The sequence below is a fragment of the Hippocampus zosterae genome, chromosome 1 (genome assembly GCF_025434085.1).
Source record: "Hippocampus zosterae strain Florida chromosome 1, ASM2543408v3, whole genome shotgun sequence".
In the NCBI taxonomy this organism is placed as follows: domain Eukaryota; kingdom Metazoa; phylum Chordata; class Actinopteri; order Syngnathiformes; family Syngnathidae; genus Hippocampus; species Hippocampus zosterae.
This window is the reverse complement of record NC_067451.1, coordinates 8,493,085-8,513,140: the sequence shown is the minus strand read 5'-3', so window position 1 is coordinate 8,513,140 and position 20,056 is coordinate 8,493,085. Positions and strand designations below refer to the sequence as shown.

General features: G+C 44.7%; 1 protein-coding gene across 2 annotated transcripts; it reads left to right on the top strand.

Annotated features, from left to right (window-relative positions):
* Positions 1-983: 983 nt before the first annotated feature.
* Positions 984-18,158, top strand: nfkb1 (nuclear factor of kappa light polypeptide gene enhancer in B-cells 1). Of its 2 annotated transcripts, none has more exons than XM_052065901.1 (23): positions 984-1,301; positions 2,972-3,015; positions 3,095-3,179; positions 4,666-4,706; positions 6,219-6,317; positions 6,668-6,819; positions 8,120-8,283; positions 9,594-9,752; positions 10,602-10,706; positions 10,788-10,879; positions 11,246-11,384; positions 11,505-11,648; positions 11,763-11,867; positions 12,280-12,520; positions 12,600-12,717; positions 13,442-13,640; positions 13,721-13,890; positions 13,993-14,095; positions 14,176-14,300; positions 14,526-14,592; positions 15,974-16,137; positions 16,309-16,411; positions 16,523-18,158. In XM_052065901.1, exons 2-23 carry the CDS (start codon positions 2,977-2,979, stop codon positions 16,663-16,665), a joined length of 2,757 nt encoding a protein of 918 aa, XP_051921861.1. In that variant the 5' UTR covers positions 984-1,301; positions 2,972-2,976; the 3' UTR covers positions 16,666-18,158. The 2 variants fall into 2 exon arrangements, with proteins under 2 accessions (XP_051921861.1, XP_051921870.1); XM_052065910.1 differs by having other exon boundaries at positions 16,309-16,412; positions 16,536-18,158.
* The last annotated feature ends 1,898 nt before the right edge of the window (positions 18,159-20,056 follow it).

The window sequence follows — 20,056 nt, the reverse complement described above, 5'->3', positions numbered from 1 at the left end:
GAAACGTCAACTCTGAAAACCATAACTTGCTTGCTCCCTTGTTTGAAAGCAGAACTCTTAAGACTCCACATTGAAACCCTAACCGTGACTTGAATTTTGTTTATCCGGGGGTGAAATCTGAATTTTAAAACTTAACCTTGCTTGAAAACTGATCGTGAGTTTGTTTAATAAAAAAAAAAAAAGTAGAAGTTGCGGTGCTGCCATAGTTGACCAGCAGGGTGCAGGAGGTTCCCCCAGTGAAGATCTTCAAAACGTGCGAAGAGAGCTCACTCTGTATGGCAAATTGCAAACCAATGTGAAGTGGAGGACTTTTGACAAAGTGCAAAACGGGGGAAATCAACATTTGCCACTTTTTGCGACATTATTTCATGTCGTCATGTGCGCTTGGTCCACTTTGACCTATTTGGTCGTCCTTCGAGATTGGATTTCCTCCCACCTCGTACTTGTTTCTTTTATAAGTGTAAATGGGACTGTTATTAGAAGTGCAACTATTCATGAATGAATTGAAAACTAATTAATGAATAGACACCTACTTAGTTGATTTTTCTTTTCGTGATCTTGTAACTGAAATATTTAGAAGTTCAGGCTCTTAATGGGGAAGCTCAGATTTCTGGAGTCGTGGTTATCTTGAGACGTGCAAACATCTGCTTTGATTCCACAAAACGAAAAGTGCTTCGTCTGATTTTCAGACAGATATTGCAAACCAAACCTGAAAGACAATAATTTCTCTTCGTGCATTTTCCAATTAGCAATCGGGTAAAATTCATGTCCTGTTTTCATGAACGCGATATCCATTAGATTTTTTTATTTTTATTTTTTTTACAAAAATCATTGTAAAAAGGTATTTTTATAAATCCGATTAATTGAAAACGATAATCGACGGATGGCTTGATAATGGACCTAAAATTACTTTGCTGAAGAAATACCCCAAATGATGAGATCAAGTCGAGACGTTTGTTGTGGCCAAACAGAGTGACACGTCGACATTGGTGTGAATCTCTGCAGCGCGTCAAGGCACGGGGAATTTCCCGACGGGAAGCAAGTTGAGCTTTAATGCCGGGGATTTGCATGTTTTGTTTCGTTTTTGTTTGTTTTTTTCAGTGAAGAACAAGTAAAGCAAGTGTTCTGGTAGAAATTTGCCCAAATCTTTTTCTGTCTCTTTCTCCTGGTTTCCGTGCTGTTGTGCGAAATGACGTCACGGCGGCTTGTGACTGCAATGGCGGCGCTGCGCGTGTCAATCAAGTCGTCAATTTGACACAAATGCCAAGAAGCGAGTGAGGCGAATCCGGTCCACCTACAAGGTAACGACACGCTTTCATCTGCGACTTTCACCGGCGAATGTTGACGAACGTTGGCCAAAGTCCCCTCGCTAAACAAGCGTCCTTTTGTCGCGCGCTCACTTCCTCATTCAAGTCGCTTTGAAAGTCGATTGCTGCGCTCCAACTCGTCCAAAAGCCACGAAACGTTTTCATGTCTGGAGGCGGACCACTCGGGAAAGTTGGTCAATCGCAAAAGGATAGGGCGCGGGTTTGAAAAGGGTCCCCGGGAAGACTGGAAGGGACAACATTGTGCGTATTTAGCTCCCTCGCTCCCACCGGCAAGAAGTTTGAAAGGGTTTGGGGAAGGCAGCGTCGATCCCAACTCAATTCGGTTCACTTCGTCATCGTCGTTTTGCTCGGATTTAAAGGTTGATTGAGACCCACTTGTACAAAATGAAAATGTACGGCAAGCAAATTGCTGGGCTCCTCAACTGTGGGCTGGAACCCGCAAGTGCCAATTTGTTATTATTCAATTTCACTTCAATGTCAAGTCAGCAATACTTGAATTCACTCATACTTGGCATGTAGTTGGCTTACAAATACCGACGTATTCAAAAGGTACTTTAAAATCTTTCAAGCTATTATTACTGAATTGACATGGATTGTATTCAGGGGCGTGCAGAGGGTGGGGCCAATGGGGCGGGGGGGGGGGGGGGGAGATGTCCACACGGGGTGGGGAGAGCATCTACAGCCAGAACTGGACTAGCACAAAAAAAATCGACCCTGGTATTTTGACTTTGACCAGCCCACACGGACACCTGCACATTCTTGCGACCTTGTATCTAACGGAGAAATCATTGTCATACCATCCACAGTCAGTGTTTCATGAAATATAATGCACACACATCCGGAACCTTTGCTCAAGACACATACATAATCCAAGCATGATCAAGTCTAAGTAATAATATTTTGCTGATCTTAATTGACAAAATTTCTTTGCCGTTGCTTTGCTTGTGTGTCAAACCTTTGTTCTCCAAGGCCAGTGTCCTGCATGTTTTAAGTTTCCCCACCTCTGAAAGGAAACATGTATTTTGCATATTGTGTTTAATGGCCATTTCATTGAAATCATATCTAAAAAGAACAACATCTTCATTCTTCACAATTATTATCTTTACTTTTTAACTTGAGCTTCCTGCGTATATTATGAATGTGTTCAGCAAAGTTGTGGAATTGTGTGCTTTTTATTTCATGAAATTATGACTGTGGATGGTATGATAAACAATCACTTCTCAGTCACATTTGCTTGCTTTGTTGTGAAAATGTTGGACAGAGTTGACTGTAAGAATCAGATGTATTCTTTTGGAAGAGAAATTCTTCTGAAAATGTATAGATGGACATTGTTCTTGACCACACCTGGCTACCACATAGATTTGCCTGTGATGTTGATTAGTTCAGTGTGCTGTCCATATTGTAAATGGACTGATGGGCTGCTCCCATTAAATTGTGGGCCAACCAAAACAATCGGTTAATGATTATTTCCAAAAGACAAAGTTGATCCTTTTGAATGTTAAATATCTTGTATTTGTAGTATGTTCAATTCAATATCGGTTGAACATCTTTTGGAAATGATTGTGTGTCATTTTCTTAGTCATCAACATAGTACGACAGAATCAACCAAGTTAATAAACAATCGCTTTATTCTTTCTTTTCAGGCAACATGGCGGCAGACGAGCACTTCCTTCCTGTCGGCAGTCAGGTGTGCACGCATGTTACATCAAAGTAAACAATGTCTTGAATTTTTCATTTCAAATGTTTGGATTTGTTTGCGGCGTCAGATCCTGGACTCGCTAATGATGGATCCCTCGTGGGACATTCCACAATTCCCTGTGCTGCAGTCGCACCCGGCGTCCACCAGGATGGGTAAGCGCATCACTTCCTCCCACACAAGAAGTTGTTGTCTTCGCTCAAACACGTGATCCCCACTCGCACGGAGACTGGTGGCCAACCTGTCTGGAGTTTTGGGAGGCCGAGTCTAATATTTGCCTGCAGGGAAAAAAATCAACTTATATTAGGAAAACACGTTTTCCTAATATATGCGGTAGTTTTTAGAAGACCAGCTCCATATTGTTCCACTTGTTGTTGACTGCAACAAGCGGAAGATTTTGCTGTCAAAGCAAAGTCGTGCTCAAGAGCTTCTTTGGCACCAACGGAACACATTAACTTCCTCATTGTTGGTGTCAATGTTCCTGCGCACGACTCCCATGAGGATTTTTAGAACTGAGTCTTTGGCTCCCTCAGACGTGTATTGGAACGCGCAATGGGTTTGGAGCGCCATCTAGTGGACAAACAACTCAAGGACATAATTTGGAGTGACTCCCGCACTAAACAGCATTTACCGTTTCATGAGAAAGTACGAATATCCTATCAGGCAGATAGGATTATTCTGGAAAGGTCCAATACCAGACGATACAATCGGCCAACTGTTTTTTAAAATATAAATAAAATGTTTTATTTCATAGTTTTGGCACTCCCACAAGCTTGAAAGACATTTTCACTCGTTCTTAGTTCATCATATATGAAGTGCGGAAACTCTCAACCTGAACATGAAATCCTGTTTTTGTCTCGTACTCACTTGAAAGAGAGGAAGTTAGTTCAAAAAGAAAACAAAATGAAAGTTTGAGTTTCAAGCGATACTTTGTGGTGGTGGGAAGGTGAAAGAAGTTTCGTGGCGTGACAGCAGCGGGCGGCGTCCCTACGCTTTCACTTCCTGTTTGTCGCTCTTGACGCCAGGCCGCCTTCACACTTTGGCGTTGACGTGATGCACGCTGGATGTTGACGAAACAGTGCGACTTTTTATATTGAAAAAAAAAAGTTGCACATGCAAAGTCATCACTGGAGCCCACGCAGAAACTACGACAGTCACCTTCACTCAAGTTGACTGTTTCCAGGGAGACCACCTTTTCCTGTTCCCCAGAAACGTTCAGTACAGCGACGCCTGCTTGATCACAGGGTTGCGTCCTGGTCCAGCAAATTTGCAACAGAGGAAATTTGACAAGTAGCCACCAATTATGCATTGTGTCATGATCGTTTCAAATAACACTTATTTGAGGAGAGTGATTGAAACTGTTGATTTATTTATTTTTTTTGTGCAATTAATCCGATTAAAAAAAAATGTCTCACAGTGATCATGTGAAGATCCAAATATATATTTTAAATCTTTATGATTGCAACAACAATCAAAAATAAGCATCCGATTTGCGGCTAGCCTTCAAGATATCAGTAAATACAAAAAAACAATTAAAAGACCCAAGCGCTGTAACAAACAATCCAAGTCTCCATTACGCTATTGCACCATGATGGGGAAATTGACTTCATCGTTTTGAAGAAGTTGTGTTTTGCTTTTCAGGGGACGGCCCCTTCCTCCACATTCTGGAGCAGCCAAAACAGGTACGCGCTCGGCATACGTCAACTACACAACACCCGTCTCCCGTCATATTGGTCGGAAGGCCTTTTGAGTTGTAATTGCAGATGAGTCTCGATCTCAAAGTGCCTTTTCAAACAAAATCTATATTTTACAACAAAGCTGGCGCTCCCGATGTGACATTCGTTGTGGCGTACCATCTGTTGGCCTTTCGCATACGCTTGTAACACAAATCCAAGTGATAATTTGGTTTTAAACATCATTGCTAATCGCAGGGCAGACATAAGACGAACAACCGCTCACAATCACACCTAGGGACAATTTAGAGTGTCCCATTAACCTACCCAGCATTATTTTTGGAATGTGGGACAAAACTGGAGAACCCAGAGAAAACGCAGGCACAGGGACAACAAACAAACTCTACACAGGAAGGCCAGAATCAAACCCATGACTTGTACGATGCAATATACAGTATATTTATTGAAACACTGAGTTGAAATTGATCATGTTAAATGTGCTTTCGACCACAGGTGTCAAAGACGAGGCCCGGGGGCCAGATCCGGCCCGCCACCTCATTTTATGTGAACCGCAAAAGCAAATCATATGTGTCAACTTCCATGAATGACCCTTGCTTAAATCTGTACTGAAATCTCAAATTGTCATATGTAATAAATAACTCTGACATTTCGCACTAACTTTGTGACCCGGTTTACACTCACTTGGATAATAATTGAACAAATACTTGACTGATTTTAAAACTAGTGAGCCATTGTTTTTTGTTTTTTGTGTACAAGTCATAATATGATGGGATGATTAAACATTTATTCGGTTTCACTGTCGTAACGGCCTTCCGAGGGAAGACGTAATTCTACAGTGGCCCGCGACAAAAATGAGTTTGACACCCCTACTCTAGACAATTTAAAGGTTAACACATGACTAAAAATGTGATTGTATACTGTCAAAGGATAAAAAGTGAATGCCGCCATGGTTTGATTGACGCAGGAAAATGCTAGCTAGCTAGCTTGATGTATGTATAAAAAACATTTTAAGAAGCATAATTTGTGTTCATTTTAATTAGACATTGCTTTACATTTCAATCCTTGGCAGCTTTTCCATTTAAGTGTTAACCAGATATTTTTGCAGTTATAAAATGTTTGTCACTATAATTACCCTGAGGGTGTCCCTCAGGTGTCACTTCTGAGAATGGATTCAATTTATATTGAAGGTGGATTTTCCCTGCGTTTGGCGAGATTGCCACAAGGGTTAGCGGGCTCCGTAATATTGGCAACATGCAGACGTTACGCATGTTACACACTCAGATGTGCGACTCCTTTTTCCAGATGTTTCACATTTTCAATTTCCACTGGATACAAAACATGTATTCCTTATAACATACAGATGTATATGACACCTGTACAGGTCATGTGTATTACTGTTGTATGTATGTTGTGTAAATATTGGAAGATGAGGGCGCTCATTCGTGAGCATGATGTTGTCACGTGACGGACCGCCAACGTTGTGTGTTTGCGTTTTGTCAGCGAGGCTTCCGCTTCCGTTATGGCTGCGAGGGTCCGTCTCACGGCGGCCTGCCTGGAGCCACCAGCGAGAAGAACAAGAAAACGTATCCCGCCGTCAAGGTAACAATTGCATCTTGTATATTTGAAACAATCTTTTAGCTATGCTTTTCAGTCTGCTATCTTAATGCGAAGATAAAATCTATTTTTCATTGCTTCAGTCATTTAAGCAACAGATTGGAAACAAAGTGCAGCAACTACGTGAACAATATAACAAAGCTCCCAGATATGTATTATTTATCCTCTGCGTGGAATGAGTAATATTTGTGCCGCACCGTTGAGCTGAGGGGTTAATCTGAATCCCAGTTCTATGCAACGCAACCCTTTTTTTTTTTACAACGTGCTTTCTCCTGGTTGTCATGGCATTACATCGGATGAGCGAGTGACAGTTTTGGTGGGTGTGCTTTGCGTAGATTTGTCACTACCAGGGTCCGGCCCGCGTGGTGGTCCAGCTGGTGACGGCGCTGACGCCTCTCCCCCGACTGCATGCGCACAGTCTAGTGGGAAAGCAGTGCGACAAGGGCGTTTGCATCCTCGACGTGGCCCCCAAAGACGACAGCATCACGTAAGATTTAAGATATCCTTTATTTGTCCCGCAATGGGGAAATTACAATCAGATTTCAGAAAGGAAAACGCTGGGTAGGGAGAGGGAAAAAAAAAAACACGCTCGAACTATCCTCTTCCGAGGATAATTTAAGGTCCAAGATAAAAAAAGACCCTTGCACATAAATAAGCATATGACAGTTACAACAAGTCACAAGACATAAAATGTAATAAGGGGGGAGGATGAATGGGAAGGGGGGGGGGGTTAACCGCGACGCGGCCGAAATGACCAACTGCACGGTCACCGTTGCGCTCCGCATATCGAACCACGTCACGGGGGAAAAAAGAATCGGAGCGATGAAGACAGTGATAACAAGGATGTGTATGCGCGTGTGGTTGTCCAGTTGTGTAGGTGTATGCGTGTACAGGTCATAGCTGCTTCGTCGAGGTCTGCTCATCATGAAGACAGTCCCGGCTTATCAGTCCATGGCCAAGAAGGAGGGGGGTGGTGGTGGGGGCCCCTAGACTCCATGCGTACTTCCATCTAGGGGAAAGGCCAGATAGCGTTGTTTGTTTTGGAGGGACGGCCGCCAACAATTCCAGACAGCCTTGAGTCCTTGGTCTGTATCTCCTCACTGGCGCCGATCAGTCGGATCCGAAAATTCTTTCCACAGCGCGGATTCCAACTTCTCCATGGTGTTGTCGATCGCGCGGAGTCGCTCCAAAACCGCAACAATATTGCGGTTGAGCTCAGTCACCGCTTGAGTCTGAGTGTTGGACATTCGCGCCAAGCCATCCAGAGTGACCGGCAGCTTCTTCACTTCCAATAGAGCAGCTCCCGTCAGTTGAATTTTGCGATAGAACAGAAAGCTGCCAACACCAAACAGCAGAATAACTGTTATCAAAAGGCCAATAATGTAGATGTCGTCAGTACTGCCAGGCACACCGGTCTCCACTTTCTCTATGGATCCAGGGCGTATCCGGCTGTAAGTGTCCCCGGAGGGCAAGCAGGCTCCCCACTGCCCGCTGTTTTCGTCGAAAAAAAATTGTCAATTACATCGAGAGACCAGCCAACTAATTCTATGGTTAGTTCTTCGGATGAAAAATACGGTAAGAGGCTAGGAAAAAAGTTAGACAAAGACAGCACAAGGACTAAGTGGCGAGCACAGAAAGGGTGGGGTGAGGGCAGGAGGAGCAGTGCAAAAATCGTCCGCCTTCGTCGAGAGCCAAGCAGAATAACGCGTAGGGATGGCCATCACACGCACACACACACACACACACACACACGCAGTGGTACATATGCGTTTGTTGTGTGTGTTCAGATTCCAAAACTTGGGCATCCAGCACGTGACAAAGAAAAATGTGGCCAAGACGTTGGAGGAGCGCATGTGCGAGGCGGTCCGCATGGGCTACAACTTCGGGGTTTCCATCCACCCAGATGTCGACACCCCATGCGCCGAAGCCCGCGTGCCCCGACAGCTCTCCGGTCCGTCCAACCGTCCGCGCGTGCGTCTCTTCTTTCTCGTGTCACTATGTGAAAGCTGCTGACACAGCACATGGGGCAAATTCAACCCACAAATTTCCAGTTTGCAAAACTAGCCATATGAAAGGCGTTAGCGGAACGTCTCAATTGTCAACATCATCTCTTGATCGTCACTTTACTGACGTATGTGAATGTGCACACAGTTGCTGCAATGTTGGCTGTGCTCTGCATGAAAGGCAAAATTGGTTGTAATTTGATGCCTTCCCAAGGCGAACATAGGTGGGATGTTGTCTGTGTGAAAGGAAGTGATTGCGAGATGCCGAGTTGCAGCGTGAAAGTGCCAAGAGTGAGAGCTCGCATCACCCAGTGATGACATCAGTGTTGTCATCTGTTCCAACATGAGCCGGTAAATTGTCAAAAAAAGAATTCAATCGAATGTAAAGCACTGATAATTTCATGCCGCCACTTCTGGTGTACTCACCTTGGCCACTGAGGGCCAGTATAACACCGTCCAGTCATACAGACACAGTTGAAGAACAGACTTCTACTTCTGCTAACCCTCACGAAAATGCTGTATTAATACTTGCTTTTTACAGACGGTAAAGAATATACGTCTGTGAGTAATGCTCCATTATCTGTCAACAGGCGTCATTTCACCATATATGTTACAATATCCGGGCGGCCCGGTAGTCCAGTGGTTAGCACGTCGGCTTCACAGTGCAGAGGTACCGGGTTCGATTCCAGCTCCGGCCTCCCTGTGTGGAGTTTGCATGTTCTCCCCGGGCTTGCGTGGGTTTTCTCCGGGTGCTCCGCTTTCCTTCCACATTCCAAAAAACATGCTTGGCAGGCTGATTGGACATTCTAAATTGTCCCGAGGTGTGAGTGTGGGTGTGGATGGTTGTTCGTCTCTGTGCCCTGCGATTGGCTGGCCACTGATTCAGGGTGTCCCCCGCCTACTACCCGAAGACGGCTGGGATAGGCTCCAGCACCCCCCGCAACCTTAGTGAGGATCAAGTGGTTCGGAAAATGGATGGATGGATGTTCCAATATCCGGTCACTGTTAGCATCTCAATGGCATTTTATATTTGTCAGGAGTGAACGAGCAGGCTGTTCTGAAGGAATTTCCTTGTATTAAATGTGTGATTCTCACTGTTTTATGTTTGGACTGGACAAGCCAGACAAGCTTTTCCGCGTTCCCCGATCCACACATTTGACTTCTGCTGCCTCTCAAGTGTCAGCGCTTTTCTCGCAGAGTTCCACCGCCTCTCGCAGGCGGCGCAAACGAGCGTAATCTTGTGTTGTGGCGTGTGCAGAGCAGCAGCGTGGCGCGATCTGCGGCGCGGCATGTGTGCAGGCCAAAGAGATGGACCTGAGCGTGGTGCGCCTCATGTTCAGCGCCTTCCTCCCCGACAGCGACGGCGCCTTCACCCGGCCGCTGCACCCCGTCCTCTCGCACCCCATCTACGACAGCAGTCAGTTCACACACTCACCTAATAACCTCACCATGCACACATGGGCTCCACGAGCCGTACTTCCGCCACACACAAACATGCACACACAGACATACATTGACGCACAAAGCCACATACACACATAGACTAAGAAAAGAAAAAAAGCCAGTTTCAAGAAAGTTTACATAAAAAAAGTCCTAATTTTACAATAGTACCTTTTTTCAAGAAAAATAATCATATTAGGAAAGTCGTACTTTTTGAGTTGCTGGAAAAAAAATTCACAAATGTTTTTTTTCTAGAAAACAAATATCACAGATTTATTTTAAAAAATGTGAATTGTTTTTTTAGGTTTACATGATTTTTTTTTCCAATTAAAAAAATCTGTAATGTGAATAGTAAAATAGAAAAGTATCAAAAAAAGAAGTAAACAAAAATAGATGTTTATTTTCCCCAAAAAAGTCTTTGTTACTTGTGACTCAATAGTTTTAAAAGAGTTAAAAATCAAGTTTGTCCCTATTTCAAGTCATTGTGAGAATGTTTTGTCAAGTGGACTTGATTTTTTTTTCTTTTTCAATAAAGTTATGACTAAGAGTAAAGTCATCATTTCTCAAGATGAAAATAATTTGTTTTAAATTGTTTAAAAATAAAAAAGAAGTCCTTGTTTTCCAACAATTATGTATTCCCCCCTTCCCCCCCCCCCCACCACCCAGCCTCCCCTCCCCGGAAAAAAAACCGTATATGAGACTAAAGTATTTATTCAAGAAGAAAGCTGTATTAAGAGTAACGAGTGATTTTACAAGGAAAACAATAATTTCCTGGTAGATGATAATCAGACCTGACTTGTTTTCTTTTGTTTGTTTTTGTCCTCAGAGGCTCCCAACGCATCAAACTTGAAGATAGTTCGCATGGACCGTACGGCAGGTTGCGTGAGCGGTGGAGAGGAGGTCTACCTTCTGTGTGACAAAGTCCAGAAAGGTTGCGCACGCACAAAAAGTGCACGTTGAGCTTTCCCCGAGTGTCACGTGACGAACGTGTGCGTGTGTGTGTGTGCCGCAGATGACATCCTGGTGCGCTTTTTCGAGGAAGACGACTCAGGTCTCACTTGGGAAGCTCTGGGAGATTTCTCTCCCACGGACGTGCACAGACAGGTTAGCGCCTTTACACGCAACCCGTTGTAACCACTAAAGGTTATTATCGTTAATAAAAACTAGCAAAATGGTTGAAAAAGCATTTTGTGAACAAAATAAAATAAACCAAAAATGTTTTTCCATTTCAAAGAAGAAATTTTGTTGAAGTATTGTAGTTACACAATACTTCATTAATTTTTATTTAATTTAATTTAATTTTTATCTTGTGCTCAACAATGCACCAAATATTTTTGAAAAAATAAAAACACATTTAAAATAAGAAACTTGCTCACAAAAATGAATGAATGAATAAATAAATACCTGTAATGACAAATCGCAAGCCATTGGAAGCCCCGGTAACCGCGGCGACATACTTCGCCTCCTCAGTTTGCCATCGTGTTCAAGACGCCCAAGTATCGTGACCAGAACCTGCAGAAGCCGACGCCGGTTATGGTGCAGCTCAAGAGAAAGTCGGATAGCGAGACCAGCGAGCCCAAGCCTTTCACGTACCACCCGCAGATCATCGGTACGTCCTATCCGTCGCCGCGACGCCGGCAAACAAAAATGCCATAAAATGTCAGCGGTGCCACAAAACCATCATACAGCACACAAGTGTTGAGCGCAGTTTTGTCTTGTGCGTGTGTAGACAAAGAGGAGGTGCAGAGGAAGCGTCAGAAGACGTTACCTAACTTCCAGGACTTCAGCGGCCTCGGCGGCGGCGGAGGAGTCGGCGGCAATCTGTATCGAGGAGGCCCGGGACCAGGAGGAGGGCCAGGCTCCGCCGGAGGCGGTAAAACCTACCTCGCTGGTCTTTAGCCCCTATCGCATGTGTCACTGCCAGGTGTGGAAAACGAGGGCTTAGCCGTGACATCATCAGTGTTGACCACGGCTTTTGTTCCAGTAGGTTACTTCCAGGGTTTGTCCGCGTTCAGTTACGGGAGAGGAGCTGGAGGCGGAGCTTGTCCCACCGGCTATGCGACAAGTCTTGAAGGAGGCGGAGTCAAAAATGGTGAGAAACGTGCTCGGCTGCGAGTTGCCCGCCTGCCCACTGGGAAATTAAACGGCGGACTTTCGTGGTCTCGTCGTGATTCATTGTGACACCACATTTGGGATGGTTTATGTAATCCCGCCCTCACTGAAGGAATTTATTGCGAAAAGCCATGGAACAACAATTGAATTTCAAGTTGGACTGGGGAACAAGAAAACTGTTTTTCTTTTTTAAGGCTTTTATTTTGAAAATGAATGAATTTTGGGAAAGTGTATCAGTTGAACAGTCTGGAGTTGGAATAGTTGAAGCATCCTATGGTGATGAAATGCTGCCTCATAGATGCAGTCAGATCTCAACACTTTTTTTCTTGAAGTCTGAGGAAGACACATGTAGAAGATACCGGTTTCAATTGTGGACATTTTTTATCTTTTAGAGAATTCTCCTGGCAACATGGCACATGACAATGACACCGACAAAGATCCCGATGACGGGTCAGGAGCCCGCGCTGTGACGCGCCCACCGCAGCAACAGCAACTGCAGCAAGATGTCGACGACGACGAGGCGACCAGCAAGCACGCATCGGCCGTCTTCCTGTATGCCGCCACTGGCGACGCGGCGTACCTGCTGGCCTCACAGCATCCCCTGATGGCGGCGCAAGACGACGACGGAGACACGTGAGTGCGCCTTGATGTCATCTCCGCTCAGGTGTTTGTCGGAACGTTGAACGTGGCCGCTGCGTGTTGTGTGTGTCAGGGGACTCCACCTGGCAGTCCTGCATGGCCAGCAGGGGGCACTGGACAGTCTCACCCGGGTGCTCGCAGCGCTGCCGCCGGGAGACCGACTTCTCGACATGAGGAACCATCTCTACCAGGTCAGACCGCATCACTCGATGTAACTGCACATACAAACCACAGAAAACAGTGGTCGGCAGGCAGTTATGTAACATTGGACAGTGACAGTCAGGTCACATGTAGACACAGCATGGACTGGGAAAAGTCAAGTCTGGGCTTCCATAATTGGAACAAATGGATGATGGACAGTGTCGTTTTTTTTTCGGGTTCAGGTTTGTTTTTTTGTAACCCGCTGATGAGTTTGTATTAAATTATTTTTTTGAAAATGCTTTGTTTTAGTATTAGTTTTAGTTTTTTCTCTCAATATATTAACCATTTGTTGAGTGAAAGGTGGGGTGGGGGTGGGCGGAAGGCCACTATGTATTGTGTAATCAAGTAAAACTCCTCAAAGAATGAAAGTTCTTTTGTGCCTTGTCATTTATGAAATTATTTGACAAAAATGAAGCAAAGTTCATTCTGGCTGGAATTATAGTTTGTTTTTTTAAATAAAAAATGTAAGATGCACTTCAGTTTCCATTTTTAAAAGGATTTTTGTTTTTATTTTGTTAGTTTTATGAAATGTAAAATGTAATTTCTATTTTTTTTTTTTTTTTTTTTTTAATGAATGAAAATGTTTAATAACCATGGCCGCAACTCGGGGCACATGTAGGCAAACAACAGGCTGGTTGCCAGTGTGAAAAATGCCATGTTAAGATCCATCGCATACGAGGTCATCATGTGTGCGCCCCATCTCACTTTGATCAGACCCCTCTCCACCTGGCGGTGACAACGCAGCAGCCGGCGGTGGCGCAGGCGCTGCTGGCGGCCGGGGCCGACCCCACGCTCAGTGACCGCCACGGCGACGCGCCACTGCACTTGGCCGCGCGGCAGGGGGGTTCCATGCTGCGCTTGCTGTTGCGTCAGCACGCCGTCAGACGAAGCGTCGACGACTGCAACACCGCCGGTACGCACCCGTGCACACACAAGCAACTGACTGCACACTTACACACGCTGTTGGTTGAGTGTTTTGGTTGTCGTCAGCAGGTTTGTGCGCCATCCACTTGGCCGTGGCGTCCAATCAGCTGCGGTCGCTGCGGGAGCTCCTGGAGGGCGGGGCCGACGTGGAGGCTCAGGAGCGGGGCAGCGGAAAGACCGCCCTGCACCTCGCCACCGAGGCCGACAACGTATCGCTCGCCGGCTGCCTGCTGCTCGAGGTGACGGCGCGCTCATCTCGTCGTCGCAACGCATGCCCTCTGATGATGTCATAACAACCCACGCTTGGTGATGTCATCACCCCGCACCTTTGTGGTCAACAGGGCAATGCCAAGGTGGACTGCTGCACCTACGACGGCACCACACCCCTACACGTTGCCGCCGGGCGGGGCCTCGTCAAGCTAACGGCGCTACTCATGGCGGCGGGTACGCCTATGTGCACGCACGCACACAGTCTAGCTTACTGATGATCCGGCTCAGCGTGACATTTTTGCGTGCGTGTTCAGGCGCAGATCCTCACAAGGAGAACCTCGAGCCGCTTTTCTACAAGGATGAAGACGATGATGACGAAGATGATGATGAGGGCTGCGTTCCCGGGACCAGCCCCATCAACATGGCCGCCTCCGAGCAGGTACGCAGCTCACACCCATTTGGAAAATATTCACTTTCATTAGAAATTTCCCGAACAAGTGCAATGTCAACAATGTCAGGAATGAAACGTTGTTTACAACTAGCAGATTCCAGTGGATCCAGCTATACTCGATTTGAGCTGAAACACGAGCAATGAATACCGGAGAAGTAAAATGATGTCTTGAGAGGGAAGAGGCAAGACGATCACGCTTTTGTGTGTTGTCAGGTGTTGGAGCTTCTCAGCGGTCATGAGTACCATCCCAAATGTCCCAGTGTGGCTCTCCCACCTCACGGTGAGTTTGTGGAGCGATGTTGCACACGCACGCTCGTGTATACCAACGCACTCACAAATTAGGGCTGAACGATTTTGGAAAATGATCTCATTGCAAATTTATTTTATTAATTTGTTTTTCGTCAAGATTGTGATGATTCTTTTTCAGGTGCTTTTGCAACATCTTTCGGACAACAAACGATATCCGCTTTATTATGCATCGTAGGATGCTAAGGTGAAGGCAAATGACGCCTTCATTCATATGGAAACCTGTTGATCTATGACAGGGGTCCCCAAACTTTTTGGATCGAAGATCTACTTTTCGATCAACTAACCTCACGGGATCTACCCTTACCGGCGCGCGCACGCACACACACACACATATTTAATATTTACCTGCTTTATTTTATTTTTTAAATATTTTTTTTTGTGAAAATGAGACTGATTAGTGTGCAGTGTATATTAACACAAAAAATATATTACTAACATGAACAAAGACACACAAATGGTTGTTTTTTTTCTTCTCGACACTCCTCGGATCTACTTGGGACCTGTCTTAGATCTACTGGTAGATCAGGATCTACCTAATGGGCACCCCTGATCTACGACAATTATTCCATATTCAATACTTTCACTTGCAGTCTTGTAAGCGATCACCATGACATCATACGTCTGTCACACAGGTGTGGCGTAAACATAAGTGTATACTACACTGTAAATCAGTTAAATTGCTACCGTTAACATTTGAACCGAAATACAGAATGAAAGGTACCCATCCCTAATCACTCACTCTGAACATACACACACACACACACACACACACATAGAGCATGATTTAATGGACCGGGAACCAACTGACAGAAAAGAGCGTCCGGTACTGTCCTTGTACAATTAATCTGTCAAAGTCTGGTTGTTACATAATTGGCTGCATTAAGGTGCAATTGTTGGTAGTCCAGTGGTTAGCACGTCAGCTTCACAGTGCAGAGGTACCGGGTTTGATTCCAGCTCCGGCCTCCCTGTGTGGAGTTTGCGTGTTCTCCCCGGGCCTGCGTGGGTTTTCTCCGGGTGCTCCGGTTTCCTCCCACATTCCAAAAAAACATGTGTGGCAGGCTGATTGAACACTCGAAATTGTCCCTAGGTGTGAGTGTGAATACGAATGGTTGTTTGTTTCTGTGTGCCCTGCGATTGGCTGGCAACCGATTCAGGGTGTCCCCCGCCTACTGCCCGAAGACGGCTGGGATAGGCTCCAGCACCCCCCGCGACCCTAATGAGGATCAAGCGGCTCAGAAGATGAATGAATGAATGAATGTTAAAAAAAAAAGAAAAAAACAACAACACAAAGATGAAGGCTGAATACACGTAATGCGTTTTGGTCCCACCCCCGACCCATTATTGTGACCCAGGCGACCTTCAGAGCCTGGGAACCTCGGTGAAGACGACGCTCTGCGGCGCCGTGGCAAACGACGCGTGCTGGGAAAACCTGGCTGATGCTCTCGGTCTGGGAATCCTCAAGACCGCATTCAGACTCAGCTCGGACCCCGCCAAGACGCTCATCGACTCCTATGAGGTAACCGTGGCGCCGCAAAGAACATTTGCAAACAAAAGATGACTCGAATGATTCAAGCAAGAACTGAACTTTCGCTATTCATGGTTTGGCCCGGTTCCTGTCTATATATTTTAATACATGTTAAGTACACATCATGATTATGGAGTATGAAGGCGCACGCATGCGTTTCAGGTGTCTGGCGGTACGGTGCGAGACCTTGGAGCTGCTCTCAAATCAGTTGGCTCGTGCAGAGCGCTGAGCGTCCTGGAGGAGGCGCTGTGTGACCAGAAGACGGGTGAGCGAAAGCCTTTGTGGCTCAACCTTTCGCATTTCCATGGCAACCGCCCTCATCCCATTTTCCGGCTCTTTGCAACCATGAAATGACACTTCCTGCCAACACCTGCAGGCGGCGATGGCGGCGGCGATGGCGGCGACAGTGACGGCGTGGTGTGCGCTCAGCTGGAGGACCTCAAGGTGGACGTCGGACGACAGGACGGGCGTTTGGACAGTGGTGTGTGCGACAGTGGGGTGGAGCTTTCCATTGCGTGAGTGTCTGGTTGGTTGCCGGAAGACTGGCAGATGCTCATAGACACCACCCCTCTCTGCCCCACCCACCCCCTCTCATCTTCCCAACTGCAAAGACCAATTTGGGGGCAGGAAGTACAACTTGAAATACAATCGTTGCTTAAAAAGACAGCGCACACGAATGCACTTGCATGTATGCGCACACACATAGGTAAACTCACGTCATCGCAGAAACCACTTTGGAAGCATTCAACTTGTTCCAACTTGTGGACCAGTTTGGAGTGGATGGCCGCGCACACGTGTCGACATTCATACCCGTGCTTAGTGAGGATGCGTGCACACTCCTTTCTCCCGTACGCCTGAACAAGGAGCCACTTGGCAGACACTCCTTCAAATGTAAATCTTTTATCCGTCACCCGCTCAGGAACTGAAGCTCTCAAATACTCGACCACGGAAACACTTGCAAAAAAAAGAGAGAAAAAAAGCATTTGTAATTGCTTGAATTTTTGCATAAAGCGCTCCATGGTTCCCCCTTTGTTTCGGCTGTCTTCTGTCCAGTCTTCATTTGGCAAATGGATGCTCTCGAATCTCAAACATTTCCTTTTTTTTGTCCAGGCCCAGGGAAAGCAAAGCAGCCCCAAACCAAAATTAAGTCCTCCACCATCAGGGTTTGGAGGATTACTTTCAAAATGTATTCCAATAGTTACTGGTTTACACCTGATTAAAAAAAATAGTTGGTCACATAATGTTAGTAACAAAATATCAAAGTAATCTAACTTGTAATTACTTTTGGATTACTCCAATACCAAATGTGCTAATAAAGTTGAAGGGAGAGAAAATACATTTGTCTGGTCTTTTTTGTCTGACGAATTTTTAAGGATCTTGTTGGTTTTTGAATGCACAAGGAACCTGCTGTTTTTTTGATTAGCATAATATGCCAGCAAGCGTTTTCGTTTATAATTTTTGTTGTTGTTTTTACGAAATCCAAATGCCTAATTCTTTGGGGGGAGTGTGTTGAGGAACCCTTGTGCCAGTTGCCCGCATGTCAATCGTGCATAAAATTCACTCTAAGATCCTAAGTCGTTTCAGACTAATTCACAAGCTAGTTGGTAGCGCTAAATGCTCGTACCAGCATTGATGAAGACTTAGTTGAAAAGCCTTTTGTCCATACACCGTTTTTTTTGTCATCTCTTGAATGCTTTGAATTTCCCGTCTTTCACAAGCAATCGTGGAAGTGACCAGTGCAAGCAAGGTCGCTGAGAAATAATGGACTGGTAATAATAATGGGCCACTAATAAGGACGTTCTCTATTAAATCAAGTGGAACGGATTTCATAGCTACACAAGGACTTTCACCATGAAGTGAAGGATGCCCGTAGCAAGATCAAAAACAATCTCATGGACTGGACTTTTAGAAACACTCTCAAGAGTAAATTGCACATTTGTTGAAAGGAATGTAAGGTGCTTCATGAAATGTTTTGTAAAAGATACGTTCATTAAATTTCAACATTTTCCAAATGTTCTTGTGCTTCTTTATACCAAAACAAAGGAAAGACATGTTGTTTTGGTTGTTTATAGCAAAGTATGGTATCATTTTAATGGTCCGGCCCACTTGACATATACCGAGCCCGAATGTGGCCCACCATGTGAAATGAGTTTGACACCAGTCATGTATAGTAAGGCGTTTTTAGCCGAAAAAAAACAACCATGTATAGTAGGGTGTATTTCGACCAAATAAAAACCATGTATAAGTGAGGCGTTTTTAGACGAAAAAACCGAACATATATAGTAAGGCGTTTTTCGACGAAAAAAACGACCATGTATAGTAAGGTGTTTTTAGCCGAAAAAAACAACCACGCATAGTCAGGCGTTTTTAGCCATAAAAAAGACCATGTCTCATAAGCCGTTTTTAGACGGGAAAAAAAACGACCATGTATAGTAAGGTGTTTTTAGCCGAAAAAAACAACCACGCATAGTCAGGCGTTTTTAGCCATAAAAAAGACCATGTCTCATAAGCCGTTTTTAGACGGGAAAAAAAACGACCATGTATAGTAACGCTTTTTAGCCGAAACCACCACCCCCCTCCGGCTCAGAACGCCTTACTATACATGGTCCTTTTTTTCCAATAAAAACGCCTTACGATACATGGTTGTTGTTTTTTTTTTGGCTAAAAACGCCTTACGACACATGGTCATGATTTTTGGCTAAAAACGGCTGACTATATACATGGTCGTTTTTTTTCGGCTAAAAACGCCTTACTATATACACTACATGGTCATCTTTGTCGGCTAGAAACGCCTGACTATCATGGTCGTTTTTTACTATATCCATGGTTGTTTTTTTTCGGCTAAAAACGCCATACTAAACATGGTCCTTTTTTTCGGCTAAAAACGCCTTACTGCACATGGTTGGTTTTTTTTCAGCTAAAAACACCTTATTATACACGGTCGTTATTTTCGTCGAAAAACACCTTCCTATACATGGTCGTTTTTTTCAGGTTAAATCGCTTTACTATACATGGTCGTTTTTTTTTTCGGCTAAAAACGCCGGTCATTTTTTTCGGGTTAAAAACGCCTTCCTATACGTGGTCAGTTTTTTTCGTCGAAAAACGCCTTACTATACATGGTCGTGTTTTTTTTGGCTAAAAACGCCTTATGACCCATTGTCGTTTTTTTCGGCTACAAATGCCTTATCATAAATGGTCGTTTTTTCGGGTTAAAACGCCTTACTATACGTGGTCGTTTTTTTCGGCTAAAAACTCCTTACGACACATGATCATGATTTTTGGCTAAAAACGGCTGACTATATACATGGTCGGTTTTTTTTCGGTTAAAAATGCCTGACTATAAATGGTCATTTCTTTCGGGTTAAAATGCCTTACTATACATGGTCGTTTTCTTCGGCTAAAAACGGCTGACTATATATGGTCATTTTTTTCGTCTAAAAACGCCTTACTGTACATGGTCGGTTTTTTCGGCTAAAAACGCCTTCCTAATCATGGTAATTTTTTTCGTCTAAAAACGCATGACGATACGTGGTCTTTTTTTTCCGGCTAAAACACCTTACTATACATGGTCGTTTTTTTCCGGCTAAAACGCCGAAAATTCAGAATTTTCCTTTCTGAATTCTGATTGTAATTTCCCCATTGCGGGACAAATAAAGGATATCTTAATCTTAATCTTATACATGGTCATTATTTTCGGGTTAATACGCCTGACGATACATGGTCGTTTTTTTCGGCTAAAAACGGCTCATCGTTCACTTCAAAGAGCCGACTCTTTGTACCGGCTCGTTCGCGACCGACACATCACTTGTGAAAATGTAGGTGATTGAACAGTCAGAGGTGCTGCCAAAAAGAACCCTTTCTGCACTGAAATGAAATTAATTTTCATTCCGTTTGCTGCAACACAAACCGG

Bases quoted from the DNA above. Each gene is read 5' to 3' on its own strand.
- nfkb1 (XM_052065901.1), top strand. From the start codon at position 2,977: ATGGCGGCAGACGAGCACTTCCTTCCTGTCGGCAGTCAG. The intron at 11,649-11,762 runs GTAAAACCTACC...TTGTTCCAGTAG, and splicing joins GCCAGGCTCCGCCGGAGGCG to GTTACTTCCAGGGTTTGTCC. The intron at 13,891-13,992 runs GTGACGGCGCGC...TGTGGTCAACAG, and splicing joins CCGGCTGCCTGCTGCTCGAG to GGCAATGCCAAGGTGGACTG.